The sequence below is a fragment of the Cavia porcellus genome, unplaced genomic scaffold (assembly GCF_034190915.1).
Source record: "Cavia porcellus strain 051 isolate PalLab524CR breed Dunkin Hartley unplaced genomic scaffold, mCavPor4.1 scaffold_16, whole genome shotgun sequence".
Taxonomy (NCBI): Eukaryota; Metazoa; Chordata; class Mammalia; order Rodentia; family Caviidae; genus Cavia; species Cavia porcellus.
The window spans coordinates 49,091,734-49,113,006 of NW_026947499.1; the positions used below are offsets into that span (position 1 = coordinate 49,091,734).

The 21,273-nt window shown below is 36.2% G+C and overlaps 3 protein-coding genes across 10 annotated transcripts in view; 2 read left to right on the plus strand and 1 right to left on the minus strand.

Annotated features, from left to right (window-relative positions):
- Acsm3 (acyl-CoA synthetase medium chain family member 3) overlaps positions 1–2,443 on the plus strand; it is a 31,332-nt gene extending 28,889 nt beyond the window's left edge. For 3 of the 4 annotated variants that reach the window (XM_003478189.4, XM_013141922.3, XM_063226633.1), the window contains 2 exons: positions 1,520–1,639; positions 2,213–2,443. In XM_003478189.4, the coding sequence (XP_003478237.1) occupies positions 1,520–1,639; positions 2,213–2,299 (207 nt within the window). In that variant the 3' untranslated portion in view covers positions 2,300–2,443. Of the gene's footprint in view, positions 1–1,519; positions 1,640–2,212 lie in introns of those variants that run through there. The other variant, XM_013141921.3, reaches the window with a different exon arrangement.
- On the minus strand, positions 1,489–10,488 carry Eri2 (ERI1 exoribonuclease family member 2). The gene is made up of 9 exons (XM_005007522.4): positions 10,334–10,488; positions 9,229–9,296; positions 9,061–9,144; positions 8,435–8,562; positions 7,689–7,845; positions 6,824–6,924; positions 6,299–6,380; positions 5,633–5,721; positions 1,489–5,455 (listed from the first exon to the last, which is right to left on the minus strand). The coding sequence occupies exons 1-9, from the start codon at positions 10,354–10,356 to the stop codon at positions 4,124–4,126; spliced, it is 2,064 nt and encodes a 687-aa protein (XP_005007579.1). The 5' UTR covers positions 10,357–10,488; the 3' UTR covers positions 1,489–4,123.
- Positions 10,411–21,273, plus strand: part of Rexo5 (RNA exonuclease 5) — a 48,047-nt gene continuing 37,184 nt past the window's right edge. For 4 of the 5 annotated variants that reach the window (XM_013141919.3, XM_063226632.1, XM_013141917.3 and 1 more), the window contains exons 1-6: positions 10,411–10,570; positions 10,831–10,972; positions 14,070–14,182; positions 15,451–15,577; positions 16,582–16,675; positions 19,755–19,898. In XM_013141919.3, coding sequence (XP_012997373.1) covers positions 10,452–10,570; positions 10,831–10,972; positions 14,070–14,182; positions 15,451–15,577; positions 16,582–16,675; positions 19,755–19,898 — 739 coding nt within the window. In that variant the 5' untranslated portion in view covers positions 10,411–10,451. Of the gene's footprint in view, positions 10,571–10,830; positions 10,973–14,069; positions 14,183–15,450; positions 15,578–16,581; positions 16,676–19,754; positions 19,899–21,273 lie in introns of those variants that run through there. The other variant, XM_005007524.4, reaches the window with a different exon arrangement.

Sequence of the window (21,273 nt, forward strand, 5' to 3'; positions counted from 1 at the left end):
ACGGCCAGGCGCTGCTGGGTACGGGCCCTGCGCTCCGGCCGCGCTCGCCGGAGTCGCAGCGGCCGCAGCTCCAGTGACGGGAGGCGGCGGCGGCGGGCTGAGGCGACGCCCGCGGGGCCCGGTCTGTCCCCCACCTTCGGGTCGGGGGCGCCGGGCGGGCAGGCGGCAGCGACAGCGGCGGCGGGCCGGCCCGGGACGCGTTCCTGGCGGAGGCTGAGGAGCTCCTAGGTTATTTCTAAGCAGTCCACAGCGAATAGAAGCCACAAAATGCGGTCCAGCAAACGTCTAGCTCTCCCCCGACACACAGTAGACGCCAAGACACAGGAAGAGACCACCTACCTTGAGTGATATGTTTCAAATAATTCATTTTCAGTCAATCCTGACTCGCAGATCAGAGTATACAGGAAATACTGCCAGTTTATTCTTTAGTCCAAGCATATGGAACTATACATTTAATATTTCAGTCACCTGAGTGCAGGATTTGATCATGAAACAGTTGAAGGGGACTCTGGACTATGCCCCTGAAGCAAAGGGTAATTCTACAGCTGGTAATCTGGATCTGGACGTGCTAGGTAGTAGCTGATTCATTCAGAGTCACACCTCCATGGGAAGCAACAAATGGTAATGCTAGCAGTATCTCAGGAGAGATTATGATTGACAAGACTCCAAATATACCCTTCAAAGGAACTATACATAAGGTACAGCCTGTCTTCTCTATTTAAGGTCCAAAAACTCTAGGCAGGAATTTCCCAACACATTTCAATGAACTTTGGGGAACAGGGTGTGTGAGCATACAGTGATGAATTCTACGCTATCTTCTGCCAGTTACAGAGCTAGGCTACCACCATATTCATTCTTGTTCCTTAGAACCAATGTCAAAGGGTCAGAGTGCAGAAAAGTGGCTGTTGGAATCTTCAAGTCACTTTAAAGTGAACATGGTCTCAGTCAGCTGTTCTCTTCTACACGATATGGCAAACCCAGAATGACTATTGTTTATAAAGGTTATCTTGAAGGTAGGGTGCTAATAGCTGGGTTGGACCAGACTGTGTTGTTGCATGAGGGGCTTAGTGCATTTCCAGCTTTCTAAGAAGAAACTTCACTGAAAGAAAAGATGGGGCTGGGGATTTAGCTCAGCGGCATAAGCGCCTGCCTTGCAAGCGCGTGGTTGTGAGTTTGATCCCTGGTACCGGTAAAAAAAAAAAAAAAAAAAAAAAAAAAGAAAGAAAGAGAAAAGATGAGGCAAAAAGTCAAGGACAGATATAATCAGAAACTGATGAGAGAATAGATTTCAAACTGTAGTCAGATGAGAGGATTCAAGAGGAGGTCAGAAGCAAAGTAGAGGCTTTCCTGTATTGGGTTTATATCAGGTCTGAGAGTTAAGAGATTAGATTAAGCTGTATTTAACGTCTGGTTCAGTCCACCAAACAGGAGGATTCTGAGTTAGAAAAGTAAGTAGGACACACTAAAATAAACAAAAATATGCAACTCTTTTTCCTGACGTTTCATACATTTATTTTAGGTAGTAAAAGCTTTTATTGTTCTGAACCCTGATTACAAGTCACATGATGAAGAGCAACTGATAAAGGAGATTCAAGAGCATGTAAAAAAAACTACAGCACCTTACAAATACCCCAGAAAGGTAGGCATCCCAATTATGGTAAATATTCATTCAGTATTCTAAAAAATGTAATGTTTTTTCCCCTTTACACTGAACATTCTCTTCAAAGATGCTACACAAAATATTCCAAATGGAACTAACAACATATAGGTAAGAATCAGAATTGTTGAGATTACAGTAATATTCTTACTCTAACTTATTCAATCATTTGGTTCATTGGACTTGTAGTAAATACTAAATACCAAGAAAAATCAGATGGGCAAGAGGCACATCTGTTATCTATGAATTTTGAGAGGGAGAAGCTAGAGGATCATAGGTTTGTGCCCAGCCCGGGTAACTTATTAAGAGCCTGTCTCAAAATGAAATATGGATAGGGATTTAGTTCAGTGCAAAGGCCTTGATTCAATCCCTAGCACCACAAAAACAAAAAAACAAACAAAAAAAATCAACGATAGCCCTTTCTTCATGTTTTATCAAAAACAACCTCAATGGGTGCCCTTTCTTTCACATAGAATTCATAATAAAACTATATAATCGGTTTTATCTAAAGATAAAAGCTTCTGGACTAATTTTTTTCTCTCTTGACACCAACAGGTAGAATTTATTGAAGAGCTGCCAAAGACTATCAGTGGGAAGATAAAAAGAAATAAACTGAGGGAAAAAGAATGGAAAAAAAATTAAATTCATTCCATTAATTATTATAGTATCTAAAAAACAAATATGACACTATAAATCTATATAAAGCATAAGATTATGAAGAGGTGGTAAAAATATATGGTAGTATGCTTACAAACTGTTGAATAAAGACATTTTATGGTTATGACATCAGAGGCTGAATTTTGAAATAAAATGTTCAGTAAATCATTCTGCAAGATTCAGTAAGTATTCCTATGAATAGGTAATGTAAGAGAATCCCATCAGTTACCGAGAAATTGTTGAATATATAGCACAGAAGCAGTTTCTGAACCAAATCTCTATTCTATTGGTTTTCAAACTTTTGTTGAGTAATTTCAATATATTGATATACAAATTAGAATCAACCTTCAATACTTAAAACTAAACAAGTAAATATTTATTTTTTGGTTTTTTGAGACAAGATTTGCTATACATTTCCAGCTGGCCTTGAACTTACTATATAGCTAGACTAGCCTCCAATTCACAGCAATAGCAGCCTCCCAAAGGCTGGGATTACAGACATGTGCCACCATATGCAGCTAGTTGTTCTGGGGGAAAAAAATCACATTATCGTAATTCTCAAAGTATCTAACTGAAAACAGAGTAGGTTTCTTTGTTTGTGTCTTTGTTTTTGGATACAAGGTCTCACTGTATGGTTTAAATTGGCCTTGAATTTACTGTCTAGCTCAGAGTGGCCTCAAACTCATGGTGATCCTCCTGCCTCAGCCTCATAGTTGCTGAGATTAAAGGTGTGTGCAACCTTTAATCTCAACCACACAGGGCCTACACTAAGTATTTTCATTAGCATATTTTTATTCAAATATTTTAAGGATAGTTTAAAATTTGTTTCAAGGTCTAACTATGAAAGATAGGTATCATGTACTATTGTTTCTTATTGTATTTAACCCAATTCAGTATCAAAATATTTTATTTGTGGTTCTTCAAGTATGTATGTTAGGCTGGAGATGTAGTTCAGTGGTAGAGCACCAGCCAGCACTTGCCTACCATGTGTGAAGATCTGTGTTCCATCCCTGAAAAGGGAGAACAAAAGTGACAAATACAGAGCACGAGCAAGCACAAGAGCAACAGAGAATATAAATCATAAATTAGTGGGGGCTGGGGATTTAGCTCAGTGGCATAAGCGCCTGCCTTGCAAGCAGGCAGTCATGAGTTCGATCCCCGGTACCAATAAAAAAGGAAAAAGACCAAAAAAAAAAAAAAAGAAAAGAAATTCATAAATTAGTTTGCATTAATATATGAAATACAAAAAAATTGCACAAGATATCGCAATATTAATATTTGAGAATTTAAGGAGCAATTAGGATTTATACATGAACAAACAGAAGATGAATGTTAGATAACTGGTAAATGAAAGTAAAATGTTATGAAATTTACTGGTAAATGAAAGTAAAATGTTATGAAATTTCTTTTTTCTCTTTGGTGTGTGTGTGTGTGTTTATGTGTATGTAATTCTCCCATGGAGCCTACAGAGCTGAGATACGCTAAGTCTCCATAACTTCTAGCCCTATAGTATTTTTTTCTTAAATCTTTCCTGCACTAGAAGTTATACTCATGCCAGAAATGGTGGCACAAGCCTATAATGCCAGCATTCTGGGGGACTGAGATAAAAGCATCACAAGTTTGAGGACAACCTGGAAAACTCAAGTGACTTAAAGAGACTCTGACAACAAAACAAAACAAACAAACAAACAAACCAAAACCCAAAACCCAAAGCCCAAAAATGGCTGCGGATGAGGCTCATTGTGAAGACCCTGGGTTCAATCCTCAGTACTGAAAATAAAAGCATATTTTAGATGTAAAGATAGTTTATCAATTCCTCATGGAAGGTCTGAGTCTTAAAGAATATTTAGTAGAAAACCTTAAATTTTTGTCATGAATATGGCTTGTTTTTGGAGAACTAAAAGCAACTCCCCCTGTGGAGTGAGACAGAACTATGCTATTGATTTTTTCCTTTTGAAATGTTTGTTCCCACTTAAAATAATCACAAGGTTTTCTGTTTTCTTGGTATTTCCCAATAGGGCAACAATAGAAGACTTTTCCATGGTTTGGTCCATTATTAGAAACAACAAGTCTCTTAGATCTTCGGCCACACTTGCATAAGGGAGGTGTCATTTTTCCACTCTTCCAAGGCTCTTGTAGATTAACTGTAGTTGTTAATATAGAGGGGGAAACCTTGTAGGAAGAACTTATTAAGGAGCAATCAAGTGATGTAGGTTTCTCTTCATAAATAATGAATGTCTGTTTTTTTGCTGGTGGAAAAGCTGGAAGATTAGATGAATTCCTTTTAGTGCCACCTAAAAGGGGCTGTTTCCCCAAAGCTGAATAATGAGATGCATTGGCATTAACACTATTGAAGGTATGTGATTTGCAGTCAGGTAATTTAAAGGTAGAAGCATTTAAACCTGGATCTTTGGCTTGTTTTACATTATAAACAGTAGTGTGAGGGCTCTTGTATACAAAAGACTTACAAGTTTCATTTTTTTGAGGAGTTTCCTTGATGCCCTCAAGGTTTTCAGTACTTGGCATTTTCGATTCTTTTAAACTCATCCATCTTTCTCCAGAATTAAATGAAATATCTAAATCTGTGCCACTAATTGGAGGTATACGATCTGTATTTTGCTCAGGCTGAGATGCTGGGAGTAAAACCATATCTTCCCAATCATCCAACATAGGTAAACAGTCAACTGTAGAACTCATTTCCATATCAGAAACATGATTAACAGATGGAATGGTGGTAGAAACAAGTACTAATTCTGAACCAGATGGTGAAGACTTAGATTTGGTATTAAATGCAAGATGTTCATTTTTTCTTTTTTTCTGCACATAGATAGGTGAATTCATGCTGTGAGATTGAAACTGTTCTGGAGTAGAGGGCTTAGTATTAAAAACAGATGAGCAACTTTTCATACTGTGAAGATCAGCTTTTATATTGCTCTCTGGTAGTAACTGATGCTGCTGTACCTTTATGAGGGAATTCATACAAACAGAATTCACTTGAACTTTTTCCTCAGCACTTACTGAATTTTTAGACTCCCTATCATATGTTTTGACACTCTCGATGCTAAAGGTGCAGGCAGATGTTTCCTCAGCTTGATTTATATTCAGATTTCTGGCCAAAATGTTGGGATTCTTCTTGGGAACCTATGATTTCACAGAAAATCCAATCTTTAGAAACTGCACATTTATAATTTGTCCAGTATACATGACAAAAAAAGTCATTTGTTTTACAAGTGATCACATATATGAAATCCACATTTCAATGAATCTATGAATACCTGAGTTTGAGATGAAAGAATAAAATGACAAGACACCACTAACCTTGTTCAAAGACTTTGTAATTTTCATTAGGCAACCATCCTTGATCATTTTCCAAGCAAGAAGAGCAGTATTCCGAGAATCATCCAACCCTAAGGAAATAGATATCAAATGCCGAATTTAATGGTACTGTGTACAGAAATGACAAGAAAAAAAATTACAGCTTAAGAGAAACAGACACATTGTTAATGATTATCTACTAATTTTAACAAAAATAAGTTGGTCTTAAAGAAATCTGTGGCTGCATTACCAATAAAAGACAAAAATCTCTTGTATTTGGAGAAGAATGTAAAAATTGGTTAAAGTTTCCAAAAATGTAACCTGCAATGTGTAGGTCCTATGATTTTTGAATAATCAAATATTCTTGTTCAGTCTTTTCACTAGTTCATTGTATTATTTTGGGCATTTTTAAAATCTCAGTTTGATTTGGTTATGCAAATTCTTTACATTTTTTTAGCAACTGGACACCCACTAGATGGCAGTCTTTATTTTAAATAGTCCATGAAATTGATCATTTAAAAATCAGAAATAAATTGAATTGCAGACTAAGTTTTCTTTTTAGGTTGAAGGATATTCCTTACTAATAGTATTACCAAGAAATGGGGCTCATGAAAGATTTTATAAATGTCACCTGCCTTACATATAAAATGATTTTTAATTTATACAAACCAGAATGTTCTCTTCCTGAGAATTCTATTCCTACTTCCTGCAAGGCACCACTTAGTCCTTTTGGTTTTCTTCTGTAGAAAAGCTAATCAAAGAAAGAAAGACATATCTAAAAATATGATATATATAGATATATATACAGTTACTGTTTGAAAGGCTCTGCATTAACCAATTATTTTTTGTATTTTTTTTATTTATGATTTTATTTCTGAGACAGGGTCTCGCTGTGTAGTTCAGGCTTATCTTGAACTAAGTAGCCCAAGTTAGTCTCAAACTCATGGAAAATCTCCTACCTCAGTCTCCTGTGTGCTGAGATTACAGGAGTGTGCCACCACACACAACATGTAATTTTTATTTCTACTAGATTTGGAATGTTCTTACTTCTGTTATGTTATTTTAATATACCTTACAACAAATATTTATGTGAGAACTCACAGAAAAATATTTTATTTATGAAAACTCACGTGTAGATAAAATGTAATTATTTTTCAAAAAAAGGAAAGTAACCATATTATCTTTGACCCTTACCTTGTAAGTTGCTCTGAGATCAATCCAAGAATTTAAGAACACTGGTTTTAACAGCTGTTTTCTTTTACATTCATACTCCAGGCAAACACCCAAGTCCCAGTCTTCATTAAGTACATTAAAACAGAACAAGATGATATAAAATAGAACAGTAGGATCCAATTGCTCTGTTAATAACTACATTTGATATAGTTCATATTACTTTATACTTTATATTACTATTAAATTACATCAGTGACTTGAAAATGATTTCTTATACACTCAACAAAACCCTAGTTCTGAAAGAAGAGTAAGATGGTAAAATTACAAAGGCTGAAGTTCCTGTATGCTAAGAAAACATTAGTGTAATTGAGAAACCACATTTTATAGCAACTTGAGGCCAAATATAACTATTAATCTATGCTATCAAGGGTAAAAGCACTGCTATCATTGACTGTTACATTACTAGCAGTGCTGCATCATGGTCATACAAAAGACTTACTACTTTAAGTGGTTCATGTTTTTCTTATATCTATATTTGTAAGTATCAAAGTACAAAGGCAAAGGATATGAACGGAACGAAGATTCATTATTCAAGGTTGCGATAAATAGCATAAGTTTTTATTAAATTATGTTTGTCTGAATTTAAAAGAAGAAAGAGGAATACCTGTAGATTCTAAAAGCTAAAGTTTAATAAAAATTTAAGTTACTTCAGAACCATAAAATTAAAATTGTGAATGAATTTACTGTTTTGGTTGAAATCTGCTAGCAACTGAATTTCTTTTTCTGGCTCAAGAGGTTAACAAGTCTAATTCTAGGTTAGCAAGTATGAAATTAGAAATAAAAATTACATAATGGTAATGCTGCCCATGGCATAACTCAGTTTTACCTGACCAAGTGACAAATGCACATAATTTTACTTCGCAAGTAGATGGTTCTGAAATTCCAGTAGTAAAAAATATTTTCTTCTGTTGCTGAATCTTATGAATCCATTTACAGAACTGAGACAAGCAAATCTTCAGAGGGACTCCTTCATCAACCTGAGCCTGGTTAGAGAGTCACAAAATCTGAACTGAATAATCAATCCCACCAATTATCAAGTATATATTACAACTATACATTGATGGAAGATTAATAAAGAAGTTTGAACTGGCAAAAGCTTTACTGAAAAGATGTTAAAATACAGAAATATCATAATTGGAACTCAGTAAGGTAGGAAATATTAGATTGACAAATTTAAAATCACACAAAAATAATACAGATCAGTAGTGGCAAACCTGTGGTGCACATGCCACAGCAGGCTATTATCACTGAAAACTAAAAGATTTGCCATCACTGGTATAGACTAACAGAAATAAAAGACAAATCTGATTTATTTCCATAAAATAAATTTGATCTTTTTTTCCTGCAAAGCTGGAGGACAAAACCAAGGCCTTCAAATATAGTAGTCAAGCACTGTATCACTGAGCTATACACCTCAGGCTTGGTTTTCGTATTTGTAATAGTAATCTTTTTGATTTTTTAAAAATTTCCTGTGGGTTTTTGGAGGGAAATTTTTTTCCCTAATAGTTTAATTCCAAATGTGCGTAATGTTTATTCACATTTTGAAACTCATTACTGAATTGGTGATCATACCTGCTTTATGCCTGTCAATTCAATGCAAAATTCAGAAAGAACTGGATGTTCTTGAGGCTGAACATAAGTATGGAATTCAGATTCAATTTCTCCAGTTGATGTATTCAGCAATACTGCTGGAAATTCAACTAAATGAAAGAATAAAGTGACACTTGAGCAATTTCTAAATTAATGCTGTTGCCACACTAAATTAAATACATACTCTTGTCATAATAGCATTATTGAACAGTTTCAGATGTACATGTACCAACATCTCATGATACATTTTAGGATACATTGTACATACTAAAAAAAACTTTTCAGTGAAAGCCTTATGACCAAGGCAATGTGATTTAAAGCTATAATATTTATGCTAAATAATAAATCAAAATATTGAAATTCTGTGTATATTTATATTTACAAAGACTATTTGGAGGTTGAAATGTATTGTTTTTGCAAAGGTTTCTTTTTTAAGTTTCTATGCAATTGAGGTTTTACAAGAGATTTTGTTCCCTTGTATTAAAGCCAAGTTTTGAATTAAACTACCAATTCATAGACTATGTTTTCTTAAAGTGGTGGCTGATTTATATTAACTTTAAAAATAACACATCCAGTGCTAAATTTAGTCATTTGAAGTCCAGACTTACTTATTTCCTGGCTATTGTGGTGCTTCCCATCATTCCAGCATGTGGACTCAAAATCAATGACAATTATGTAGTCATATAATTGCTCTGCAAGAAGATTAGGGTGTTATGCTCTACCAGTGCCAAAAGTGCAAGGCCATAAGACGTAAGGAAACTAAGAACAATACTTACTGGATTTGCTTCTCCCCAGATTTTCATTTGCTGGTGTAAATGACTTTCTCCTAATTAATCCAAGCTGCCTACAAATATAAAACAACCCAGTAAGATCAACAAACCCATCCACACTCTTGTTTGTATAGGCTATCAACTATTGGTACTGCACAAATGGCAAAATGTTCATTACGTGTTGTGATTGAAAAGAAATTGAATTGAATATTAGGAGCAAAAGATCTGGGTTCTTGTATTATCATCTGCTTTTGGTTTTAGTAGTCATTTTACTTGCATAGCCTCATATTGTAAATGAAGGTAATTTTATCTGCTCCTTTTAGTGTATTTTACAGTAATACCGAGGAACTCAAATGATTATAAAGATGCACTGAAACCTTTACTTTTTGTACTTTTCCAGTACTTGTAACATATATAACATAGTTTTGAAAACATAAGAACAAACATAGTACGTGGTCCTAGAATATCTTCCAGAAATTTAAAAACTCTAGAGAAAAAAAATCCATGAAATCATTGCAAGGTGGTTTCCTATGATACAGGCCCCCCAAAGACCATATGCCAGAGTTCAAAGAAAGGGAAGAGTTCACTGAGGTTTTAAGTGCAGGTGAGAAAACTTTGTGAGCGGGTAGTTTAAAGTAAACAGACACCTTGTAGTTTTTAAAGAGGTGTGAGAAAGTGGAGGCGTTTGGGAGTAGCAGCTAGCATTTATTGCTTACTACACAGCAGGTACTAAACTAAGATGCACGGAGGCCTCATTTGGCCAGCAAATCTTAGGAGGTAAGACATTTTTACTATACATATTTGATAGATTAAAAAACCAACTGGGTCGTTCGTGAAAGAATACAACTTTAGTGTTCTTGGAAGAGGGGAGGCCAACCTGCCTGAGACCGTCACGCCCAGGCGCTCCCCAGAGTTCAGAAGGGTCAGGCACTGGCTTTGGGTCACACAGACCAGACTCAGGGTTCTTCAGGCACTTTCCACCTTTCTACGCTCAGGTGTACGAGGTCTGGAGACCGAGATCCAGGGAAGGACCTTTCAGTGCAGTCAGAGACGCCAAGGCTGCACAGAATAGAGACCAAAGCAACCTCCCGCCGGGATCCCTGCCGCGTACCGCGCCAGACGCTTGGTCGCCATCCCTGACACTTCCTGCTGTCGGAATTCCAACCGCCGGAAGTCGGTCGGTGCACTTCCGGTCTGTTCAAACACTCCGCGCAGCGGAGGAGGCGGTGATGTCGGCTCCTCACGTTGTGACTGAGGCGGCGGCTGGGTGTCCTTCCCGCCCTGCTTGTCTTCCTTGTTACCAGGACTCGCGCGCGCGGGGAGTGGTTTTAGGCGGGGAAGCCGCTCGGTAGCGCCCCCTTTTGTTTTTAACAGAGAGCGGAGGGGGTTGGGCGGCTGAGAAGCCGTTTGGAATCTGGCCTCGGACGCCGACGGTTATTGCGCCGCGGCTGTGGCGCCCGCGGGCGGAGACTGATCCGCTGGTGCCCTCGGTGCTCAGGGTGGGTTGGGAGGGCACTGTACGCAGTGAATTAAGGAGAGAAGCCGAGAAAGGTTAGAAGCTGTCAGGTGCCTGGCGTTTCCTCAGTTTTGGCAGATTTTTCTCCACAGCTTCATGGAGACAGAGAAGGAAAGGACCGGGGGGCATCCCAGAAAGGGCCAGAAGAGGAGACAGGTCCCCAACCAGCTGGTCCGGGCGACAGAGACGAGGAGAGCCCGCTGGGCCCAGGAGGACATGCAGCCCGAGGCTAAGGTAAGCAGCGGGGAGCCCCACCCACCTTCAGGGTTCCGGACACGCATCATACTCAGCGTCCCTGATTCTCACCGAAATTGCTGTCTGATCTGGGAAAAAATGAGAATTCTGACATTAATAGCACCTACCTCAAGGCTGTTAGTGACAGTTCACAGCTGGCATCTCTGACATTTATTAAGAGTTAACATACTTCATTCATTCCGTCAATCATTCATCAGGGTTTTGTCTGCCAGGTGCTTTGGGCACAGATTTAAGGACTTGGGCATTATCAATTAGTAAACGTTAAGATCATTGCCGTAGTTAGTCTTCTCCTCTTAGTGATTAGACAAAAAATAAACAGTAGGTACAAATTGTATAAGTAAGCTTATATCGTATGTTAGACCAGAATTATACAAATAAGTATAGTATGTTAGACTAGTGCTATGAAAGAATTTTTGTTAAAATGAGATTGCAGTTTTGTACCCATCAATGAACAACAACGAAAAAATTTAAGGTTAACATACTACAAAATTTTAAGGACATTTACTCACACTTTAGTTTTGAAACAACCTCACACTTAACAGTAAGGTTGCAAAGATACGGACTGTCCTCGGCCCTTCAGCCAGCACTTAAATGTATATAGTTGGTGACCTAAATGTTTTCCACTTTTCTCCTCTGCCCCCAGATATATTTGTGTATTTGCTACAAATAGACCTACATAATCACAATGTAATCATCAGACCCAGGAAATTTAACTTAGATATATTGCTGCCATCTAATCCTGAGGTCCCATGGAAGTTTCTCTAGTTGTTTAATTCTGTTCAGCAGTACAATGCAGTCTAGAATCATGCTAAATTTAGTTGTTAGGCCTTCTTCAAACAGTTTTGCCCATGAATTTATCCTGACAGAATGATTAGATGGGTGTATAAGAATGCTGTTAAGGGTGTTCCTCATAATATTGTTTGTAGGACAAGGGATATTAGCTTAGCAACACAATGCCTCCCTGGCAAGCATGAGGTCTTGAGTTTGATTCCTGGTACCAAAAACAAAACAAAAAATCCCAAACAAAAAAATAATATAGTTCATAATCTTTTTATTGTTCATAATTTTTAAAAAGTGTCATCAATAGAGAATTTCCTTGAGATTTGTTACACATTTTCTGTAAATATTAAATTATTCAAGTATTAAAATTAATGTTAAATTTAACTGATGTGGAAAGATATTACAGATTAACTTGGGGATAGGGAGTTGGATATAAAATAGAATAGATGGTAAAATCATTCAGGAGCAGTATGGAATAAAGATGAAAAAAATCTTGGGCTTTGGAGTCAACAGCATTCTAATTGCACTGTTTCTTTTTTTGAGAGGGTGGAGGTTGAGCTTAGAGAACACTGAACTACATCCCTATTCCTTTGTTTTTTTTTTTTTCCCTGACACAAGGCCTCACTAATTTGCCTAGGGTAGCCTTCAACTTGCAATCCTTCTGCTTCAGTCTCCAGAATATCAGGAGCAGTGTCTGCTACCCTCTACCCCTAGTCTTATTTATTCATTTCTTTATTGCAAAATGGGGATAATACTAGTATTTATTTAAAAAGAATTATAAAATTAAATGACTTAATACATGTAAAGTGCTCAGACTTATGTCTGTGTAGAAGTAAATACACAATATTAGCTTAGGCTATAAGGGGAATAAGTAATAATATCTAATGCTTATTAAATACTTATGTCAAGTAATAGCTCCATTAGCACTAGGACTGTCTCACTGATCTTCCCAATAATAACATGAGAGAATTACAATTACTTTAGATAAAAAAACTGAATCTTAGAAAGGTTAAGGCACTTGTCCACGATGATGTTTGGATTTGAGTAATGTGACTCCTGGGCTTTAGCACCTAACCCTTATACTCTACTATTTCCCAGAGAAAAATAAAAGAGTTAATCATCTCTGAGATGTACAGGTGGCTTTAATATTTATCTATTACTGTATGTATCTGTCATCTGTTTTATCTTTGTCTATTATCTGAGTTTTTTAACAAGCACAAACTAATAACCAAATATAATTAACACCCCCCCCCCCACACACACACATGTGCTTTTAAAATTTGACTCAAGATCCTATTGGTTTGACCTCTTGAGTGTTAGTATTATAGCTAGTGCAAAGCTTTTTAAGGAGATGTGAAACTTCACTTCTGTTGCCATAGGCAAAATTCTGACTTCATTTTAGACTATATTGATGTATGATCTGGTCCCTTCTTTCCTACCCTCACTGCTAGGACTTTGCAACATTCAATCTTGACTCCACAGCTTCAGCTAAGCCATACTACGTGTTTGGACAGAACATTCCCTTCAGTTTGACAGACTCATTTTCAGAGCTCAGTGTTTTCATTTCAGTAAAGTCATTGCCAAAACTCTCTAATCCTTAAGACAGATAGCCTGTTTATTTACACACATTTATAATAGGATATATCCTTACTGTATTGGAATTATTGTTATGTTTTTTTCCTTGTGGAATAGATTCTTTGACATATGAATCATTTTATTCATCCTATCATTACTAGCACATCACCAAACATAACTCAGGTTCTGTATCTGTGTTTATTAAATATTCTTTTAATAACATTGTACCATAGGTCATCTTAAGTTAAGCCTTTTTTGTTGTTGTTTGGTGGTGGTGCTTTGGGCTGAAAATGGCTTCACTAAGCTACCGCTCCACTTTTTTCTCTTATTTTTTATTTTAAGACAGCTGTCCAGACTAGGCTCAAATTGCCTCAGCCTCTCAGAGAGTTGGGATTATAGGCATGTGGCCTATAATCCCAACCTCAGTCTCTCAAAGTGTTGGGATTATAGGTATGTGACCCAATGCCTGGCTAGTCAAGTTACTGTTTTAGACCTTGATTTTCAATTAATTAGAACCTGCGTATGTTTTTTCCCATTCTTTGGTACTAGGGATCGAACTCACAACCTCATGCTTGTCAGGCAGGCGCTTGTGCCACTGAACTATATCCTTGGCCCCTTGTTTGTACATATGTTAAAACAATCAGAAACCAGAATAATAACTTGCTTTGCTTTGTTACCTTTTCTGATTATATAGTTTTCTCTGCCCCAATTTACTTTGCAGAAAGCTCGCTTATCTACCATTTTATTTGCTGGTAATTGTGAAATAACTCATGGCCAACTGTGTGAATTGCTGAAGTATGCAGTTCTTGGAAAATCCAATATTTCTAGACCCAGGTATGAGATGAATTTAAATAGTATGTGTAGACAGAAGTTTCAAATTGGTGTCTGGTGAGCCATATATGGCTTACTGATAAAATCTGTTTGCCATGTAGCATGCTCTAAATTAAAAAAAAAAAAAGGCTATCAATAACTAAATTTGGAAATTTTTTAATAGAAACTCAGATTTTTTGACTTCTTCAAAAAATGAAGATGTTTTAACAATTGTCCTTATATTCCCACTTGGAAACAATTTGTCAAAGATGAATGGTTTTCTCTTTAAGTAGGGTATGTATACTCCAGTGTCCTCCCTGTCTTACTTATTAACAGTATTTGTCTAGTCACTGTAGATATTTTATTTCCTTCCCTAGTGTACAAACCCAGTTGAAATAAGATAGTTAATAATTTCAATCCTTTTCTTCCCTCATATAGACTCAGTGTCTTTCCCCTAGTATATACCCAGTTGAAATCATAATATAACAATAAATGATGTTAAGAATTCTAGTCAGTCTTTTCTTCCTTTTACAGATGAAAAGCTAAGAGAATTTTACTATCTTAATATTGTCAGTGCCCTTATTGGATGTCTGTTTTTTGAGTTTTTGTTTTGTTTTGTTTTGTACTGGCAATTAAACACTAAGCCTTTGCTCTAAGCCATGTTATATTTTGCGGCAGGGTCTCACTAAGTTGCTAAGTTGTCCAGATGGGGCTTGAACATGTGATCCTTCTATATCAGCCTCCCATAGTCTTGGGATTACAGGCATGCACTACCATACCCATTTGAAAATTACTTTTTTATGTGTCAATGAAGATATTTTCAAATGCATACATTTCCTTAGAGGAAATTGTTATGAATTGGCTAGGTAACTCAAAAACAATCTTTCTCATCAGTAAGTACTATCAGTCTGTCAGTTTATCCACAGTTGGAGGTAGCCATTTGATTAGCTGATTTAGGGCTGCAGAGTAGTTTGGGCTCTTGGAGATAAGTCTTAAGAGGGGAAAAGTGTATTTAATAAAATAAGCTTAGTTCTGATTTAAAACAAATTTTAGAAGAACAATAGACTTAAATGCATACTTTTCACTTGGTATTTTACTTGATTTGATTGTGGTAAATATTTATCTCAAGAGATCTTTATTTGACTTCTCTGTAGTAATAATGCTTCCAGTTCTAGGCAGAGAAAGTGATGACGAAAAATTTAATTAGCTGTCCTTTCTATGCTTCCCTTGTGAATGCCTGTAACTGACTTGAGGGTTTTATTTTTAACTGTGTTGTTCTGATTTTTCAACAGTTGGTGCCAGATTTTTCACCAAAACCACCTAAAAAATGTGGTGATTTTTATTCTTCAAGGAATGAGCCAGCTGCATTTCTACAAATTCTATATGGAGTTCGAATTTCTCCGAAAAACATTCAGACACGTAAGTCAGGAAGACTTTGTAAACCTATCCAGAGACTAGTGCATGTATCTGAGAATACACTTCATGGTAACCTAGCTGAACAAGTGACAGAGAATATAGAAAACAAAGTCAGCTCATGCTGAAATTAGATTGTCTCTGATTTGTCTTTGGTAATTTAGGCAAAACACTTAGTCCCAAATTACAACCCAGTTGCTGGGTTGATAATGTCCTGTTTTATTTGATGTATGATATTTTATGACACTGTAAAATTTATATAAAAAGAATGTTTTTCTACCTCTTCAAAAAAAAAAAAAATCACAAGACTGGCCATCCTTAGAACATTATCTGGAGCTGAACATCAAATGTAATCTTGGCAAGAGGCATGTCATCTCTATATTCCTCTAGCCTCCTCCATTCCCTAGTGCTCTGGTTTATCTGTGTACTCTTAAAGGCATTTCAGATGATGGGCCCTAATTTAATCTCCCTTACTCAGTCCTCATTTTCTTTATTATTTCCACTTACTGAGCACCTTCTATATGTCAGTCCCAATATTAATCATGTGGTGTACATCACCTTTAATTGGAAAGTGTTTTAAATCCTATTTCATGCATAAGAAAATTTAAGTTACAGCTAGTAAATGCTATACAAGTTAAGCCTAGGTGAGTCTAAGGCTGGAACGCTCAACTTTTTTCCCTAGTGTATCTTCTGTCACAATTAATTGGAATGCTGTAAAGTGAAACGGTAGGTACGGAAATGACTTGAAAAATATAAGGAACTTTCTTTCTTTACATTGTACATTTCTGTACAAAGCACAGTGAGAGAAACAAAAGAAAAATTCTAGGGGATAATGGTGGCAGTAAATGTGGCTTCATTTATGTAGGCACTTTTCCATATTAAGGAAAGAGTTCTTATTTTAAAATGCAGTTAAGGTCTAGACCTTTGATAGCACTGAACTAACAAGTACAGACTTTTCAGTACTACTATTGTCAACCATTTTTGAAAGAACTTTTTAATACTTTTTTCAGAAATTCTGCTTGCCTGCTCCATCATCCAATTTTCTAGCTGATATCATTGGCCTGCAGAAGAAAACAGCTGGAGATGTGCCTAAGAATAGTGAAGGTAAGATTGTGACTGGTTTGATGCTTTTCCCATTGCTTTTATGTATAGGTTTATGAGTCAGATTTATTTATTGTAAGCAACAAAATTCAATTCTGACTGACTTAAGCAGAAAAACAATTGTTTAAAAGGAAAAATTGGCAGGGACCTAGAGAGGTTAGCAGAAATCATAGGCAGAGTTCATGTCTCAGAAACCATCTGATAGCTAGATATAGTGATGCATACCTATAAACTGAGCACCCTGGAAGTCTATAGTAGGAGGATTCCCAGTTTGAGCTCAGCCTGAGCAATTTAGGGAGACCTTGTCTCAAAATGAAAAATAAAAAGAGGCTAGGGATGTTGCTCAGTACAGAGTTACTGGGTTCAATCCCCAATATTGTTTTAAAAGAAACTAATAATGTACTAAAGCAGCTGGGTGTGGTGGTGCACATTTGTAATCCCAGAACTAGGGAGGCTGTGGCAAGAAGCTCTCTTGAGAGCTTAAGGCCAGCTTGGGTTACATGATGAGTTCAAGGCCAGCATGAAGTGCATAGTGAGACATCTCAACCAGCCAACTAGCCAGCCAAACAAAACAAAATTGCACTGAACTAAGGAGTAACTATTGAGAATTGTGCTTCCTATTATCTTCTGTCTCAGCAGCAGCTTTTAATTTCCCAGTTTTTCATTACTTCCCTCTCCTTCTTTGGTCAGTAGATACCCATATTTGATCTGTATCAGTGTTCAGTTTAACATATACTGTGTTTTATCTTCTAGCCTTTGGGTAAGTAACAGAATAGTTATTATTTAGATTTTAGGTTCAAGTCAAAGTCTTGAGCTGTGAAAAACAAGGAAAAAGCAATTTGACATGGCCAAAGAATATAGATTACTGAATAAGCTGAGGAGAATAGGAGGAAGAGGTAGTGGTGAGAGTTGAGGCTAGAGAGGCAAATTAATGAGACATCCTATAGGCTTTGAATGCAGAACATAAGGACTTTGGATTTTACTCTGTTGGCATTTAGGAGCCAGAGAGGTTTGGCTACTTCTTTATTCTCCTAAAGACTTTGCTTCATCTTTTATTCTAAATATCAAAATCCCCAAGACATAGTCTGTAACACGCTGATCTTTTGGAGTCTTTATCTGTTTTTCCCAACTTTCCCTTATGCCCCCATCTGCTATATAAAACGCTTGTTTACTGTCTGTCATCACCTAGAATTTCAGTTTCATAAGTTTTGTTGGTTTATTAGGGAATTTCTAGTGACTACAGCATTGTCAAACATATAATAAGCAATCATAAGTGAAATTTTTTTTTTTTTTGTCTTTTTCATTTTTATCGGTACCAGGGATCAAACTCACACACGACCACACACTTGCAAGGCAGGTGCTTATGCCACTGAGCTAAATCCCCAGCCCCAGTAAATATTTTTTAAACTGAATTGTTTTGTCACCACACAGTATCAGTTCTTCTTATAAATATTTCTCTTGATATATGCCTTGTCCTTCATTCCAATAAGGTATAGATACGGGTGTAGATGACACCTTTTTTGTTATCTCTAAATCTGATGTTATAGGTTACAAGCGTATATTTTTAGTTGTCTTTGTACATTATTGCCTAGATATTCCACTGTCCCCTTATGCTTAGCATAGCTAAAAACATGTTTTTCATTCCCAAATAATGAGCTCCCTTTTGTAGACCCCTTCTGTTAGTATATTTTCCTGTAATATGCTAGTCTTGAATTTTAAATTTTCTTTCGTCTATCCTCAATCTCATTCCCTTTCTGTAAGTCTATTAAGAAACCACTTTGTCAGAGACCTTCCATGATCACTATATATAAATATATGACAGTAACCCATTTCCTTCTCCTTTTCCTCCATTATTTTCCTTTGTAGCTCTTATGCCCCCATCTGCTACGTTAAATGCTTGTTTACTGTCTATCGTCACCTAGAATTTCAGTTTCGTAGGAAGTTTTGTTGGTTGTGTTTATTAGGGAATTCTTAGTGACTAGAGCATTGCCAAACATATAATAAGCAATCATAAGTAAATGTTTTTTAAACTGAATTTATTGTCACCACACAGTATCAGTTCTCGTAAAATATTTCTCTTGATATATTGCTCTTCCTTCATTCCTTCTACCATCTTAACCCAGTATCTAGTCATAATTCTTTTGGAAAACATTTTCTAGTTTCATTGTACTTCATTTTCACTATATTTCTTCTGTCATTTCTCCTCTCAGGAACTTTCTTTTGCTCTCCATTATGTATTGAATGATGGACTAAAGTTCAGACTTGAACCTGCCACATACACTAATCTATAATTTATTTTTGTCCTTTTCTCTCATCCATGTTTTTTACGTTCCATTTTAGGTCTTTTTTTCTTTTTCTACTTTCTATCAAACCTTCCCACTAAGCTACATCCCCAGCCTTTTTACTTTTTATTTTGAGTCAAGGTTTTTCTTAAGTTGCCCAGGCTGGGTTCAAAATCAGTCCTCTGCCTCAGGATTCCAGAGTTCTGGGATCACAAGTGTGCACTAGCATAGCAATTTATTTTTCTAGTTAAAATTCTAGAAGCAGGTTGTATAGTCAGTGTAGTTAATTCCATTGTTCCATATTGACAAGGAATAGCAAGTCATTATTCATTCTGTACAAGAGTGTTTTTAGCTAGGTCCACACCCTTAATTAAAAACTGATGGGTGCTGGTTAAGGGACAGGCTGCTTGAGTAGATGGTTAGCAATGGTACCAATTTAGTAAAAATGGCTGTTGGGAGTGGGCAGGCATTATTAGGGATAGGTGTAACATACCAGCTATCTAAATTCTGCCTTTTCCTCAAGATTCAACTAATCTTTTACTTTCTTTTTTTTGGTATTAGGGATTGAACTCAGGACCTTTTACTTGCCAGGCAAATGCTGTGCCACTGAGCTATATCCCTTGCTCTATTACTTTATTGACATATCTCTCACCACTTGAAGCTGAAATGTATTCTTCTATTATTTTCTTTGTGTTTTTAAAACTATATTAGATTGTAAGACCCCATGCATTAGGAATTATGTCCTCTGAAATTCTTACATATACATTCCAATATATATATTTAATTCTTTCTTGTTATAGGATCTTTACCTTCTGCTAGTTCAAAGGCCAATATCAACCTGCAAGATAACCCCATCATTCAAAAGTATGGCTCTAATAAAGTAGACTTGATCAACTGCCTTCTAACAGTGGAAGAAATGAAAACATTTCGCTTTCCATTGCAAGGTTGGTTTAGACTTAATCTAATGTTGCTTATATAATATTTAACTGTTTATTTAAATATTGTCAAAAGTTCAATTTTCTAGCTGTTTTCATAATGGTTATTCCTATTATTCCATCTTCTGTTAATGAAGAAATGTTTGAAATGCATTGTTTGCCAATGTTGTTGTTGCTGTCATATTTTACGTTCACATGAATAATGTTCAGGGTTCCAATTTTAGCACATCTTTACCCAGCCACACTTGCCACCTGTCTTTCCATGTTGGGTGAGTAGTGAAATGTCTCATGGTTTTGATTTGCATTTTACTTATGACTGATGATTTTGAGCATCTGTTCATGTGTTTATTGGTACTTTGAATATCTTTGGCAAAATGTCTATTTGGAACCTTTGTCCATTTTGTATTTTTTTGTTTTTTGAGATGGGGTCTTGTCATATAGTCCAGGCTAGCTTCAGACCAGTCAAACCAAAAGAATGAAAGCATTACAGGTCTTCAAAACAAAATGTGATCACATAATGTGATCCTCCTGCCTCAACTCCTAACTGCTGGGTTTATAGGCATATGCCACCATGCCAAACTTATTTTGTCTGTCCTTTTTTTTTATGTTAAAGAGACTAAAACCAAATCAAACCAAACAAAACATAATAAAGAAAATCAGAGCACAACAATGCAAGCAATACAGGACTTAAAAACAAAACAATAGGAACTCAACAGTGGCTACCACAATGTCTCTTGTTTTCTTCGAAGTAGCTGTCCTTACCTTCACACATAATAAAACCAAACAAAACAAAACAGACTAAAACCAATCAAAGCATTGTTTTCAGCATCCTTTGTAGAGTTAGAGCAAAAGAATGAAAGCATTACAGGACTTCAAAACAAGATAATAGGAAATCAGTAATGGCTATCATAATGTCTCTTGTTTTCTTCAAAATAGCTATCCATACCTTCACACATAATAAAATCAGACAATACAAAACAGACTAAAATCAATCAAAAGAATAAAAGCATTACTGGACTTCAAAACAAAATAATAGGAAGTGAACAGTGACTACCATGTCTCTTATTTTCTTTAAAATAGCTGTCCATACTATCACACATAATAAAATCAAATAAAACCAATTAAACCAAAAGAATGAAAGCATTATTGGACTTCAAAACAAGATAATAGGAAATTAACAATGGTTACCATAATGCATCTCGTTATCTTCAAAATAGCTGCCCATACCATCAGACACAGTAAAATCTAACAGAACAAAATAGAATAAAATCAAATGTAACAAAATTATGAAAACAATACCAGAATTCAAAACAAGAAAATAGGAAATTAACAGTGGTGCCACTTTCCCTTTCTGGCGTTTCTTCCCATATCACTTTCATAATAT

Coding starts and splice junctions, on each gene's coding strand:
- Eri2 (XM_005007522.4), bottom strand. CDS start 10,356: ATGGCGACCAAGCGTCTGGCGCG. Junction 8,563..9,060: donor CCACAATAGCCAGGAAATAA/GTAAGTCTGGAC, acceptor TCTTTCATTTAG/TTGAATTTCCAGCAGTATTG. Junction 7,846..8,434: donor AATTGACAGGCATAAAGCAG/GTATGATCACCA, acceptor CTCTCTAACCAG/GCTCAGGTTGATGAAGGAGT.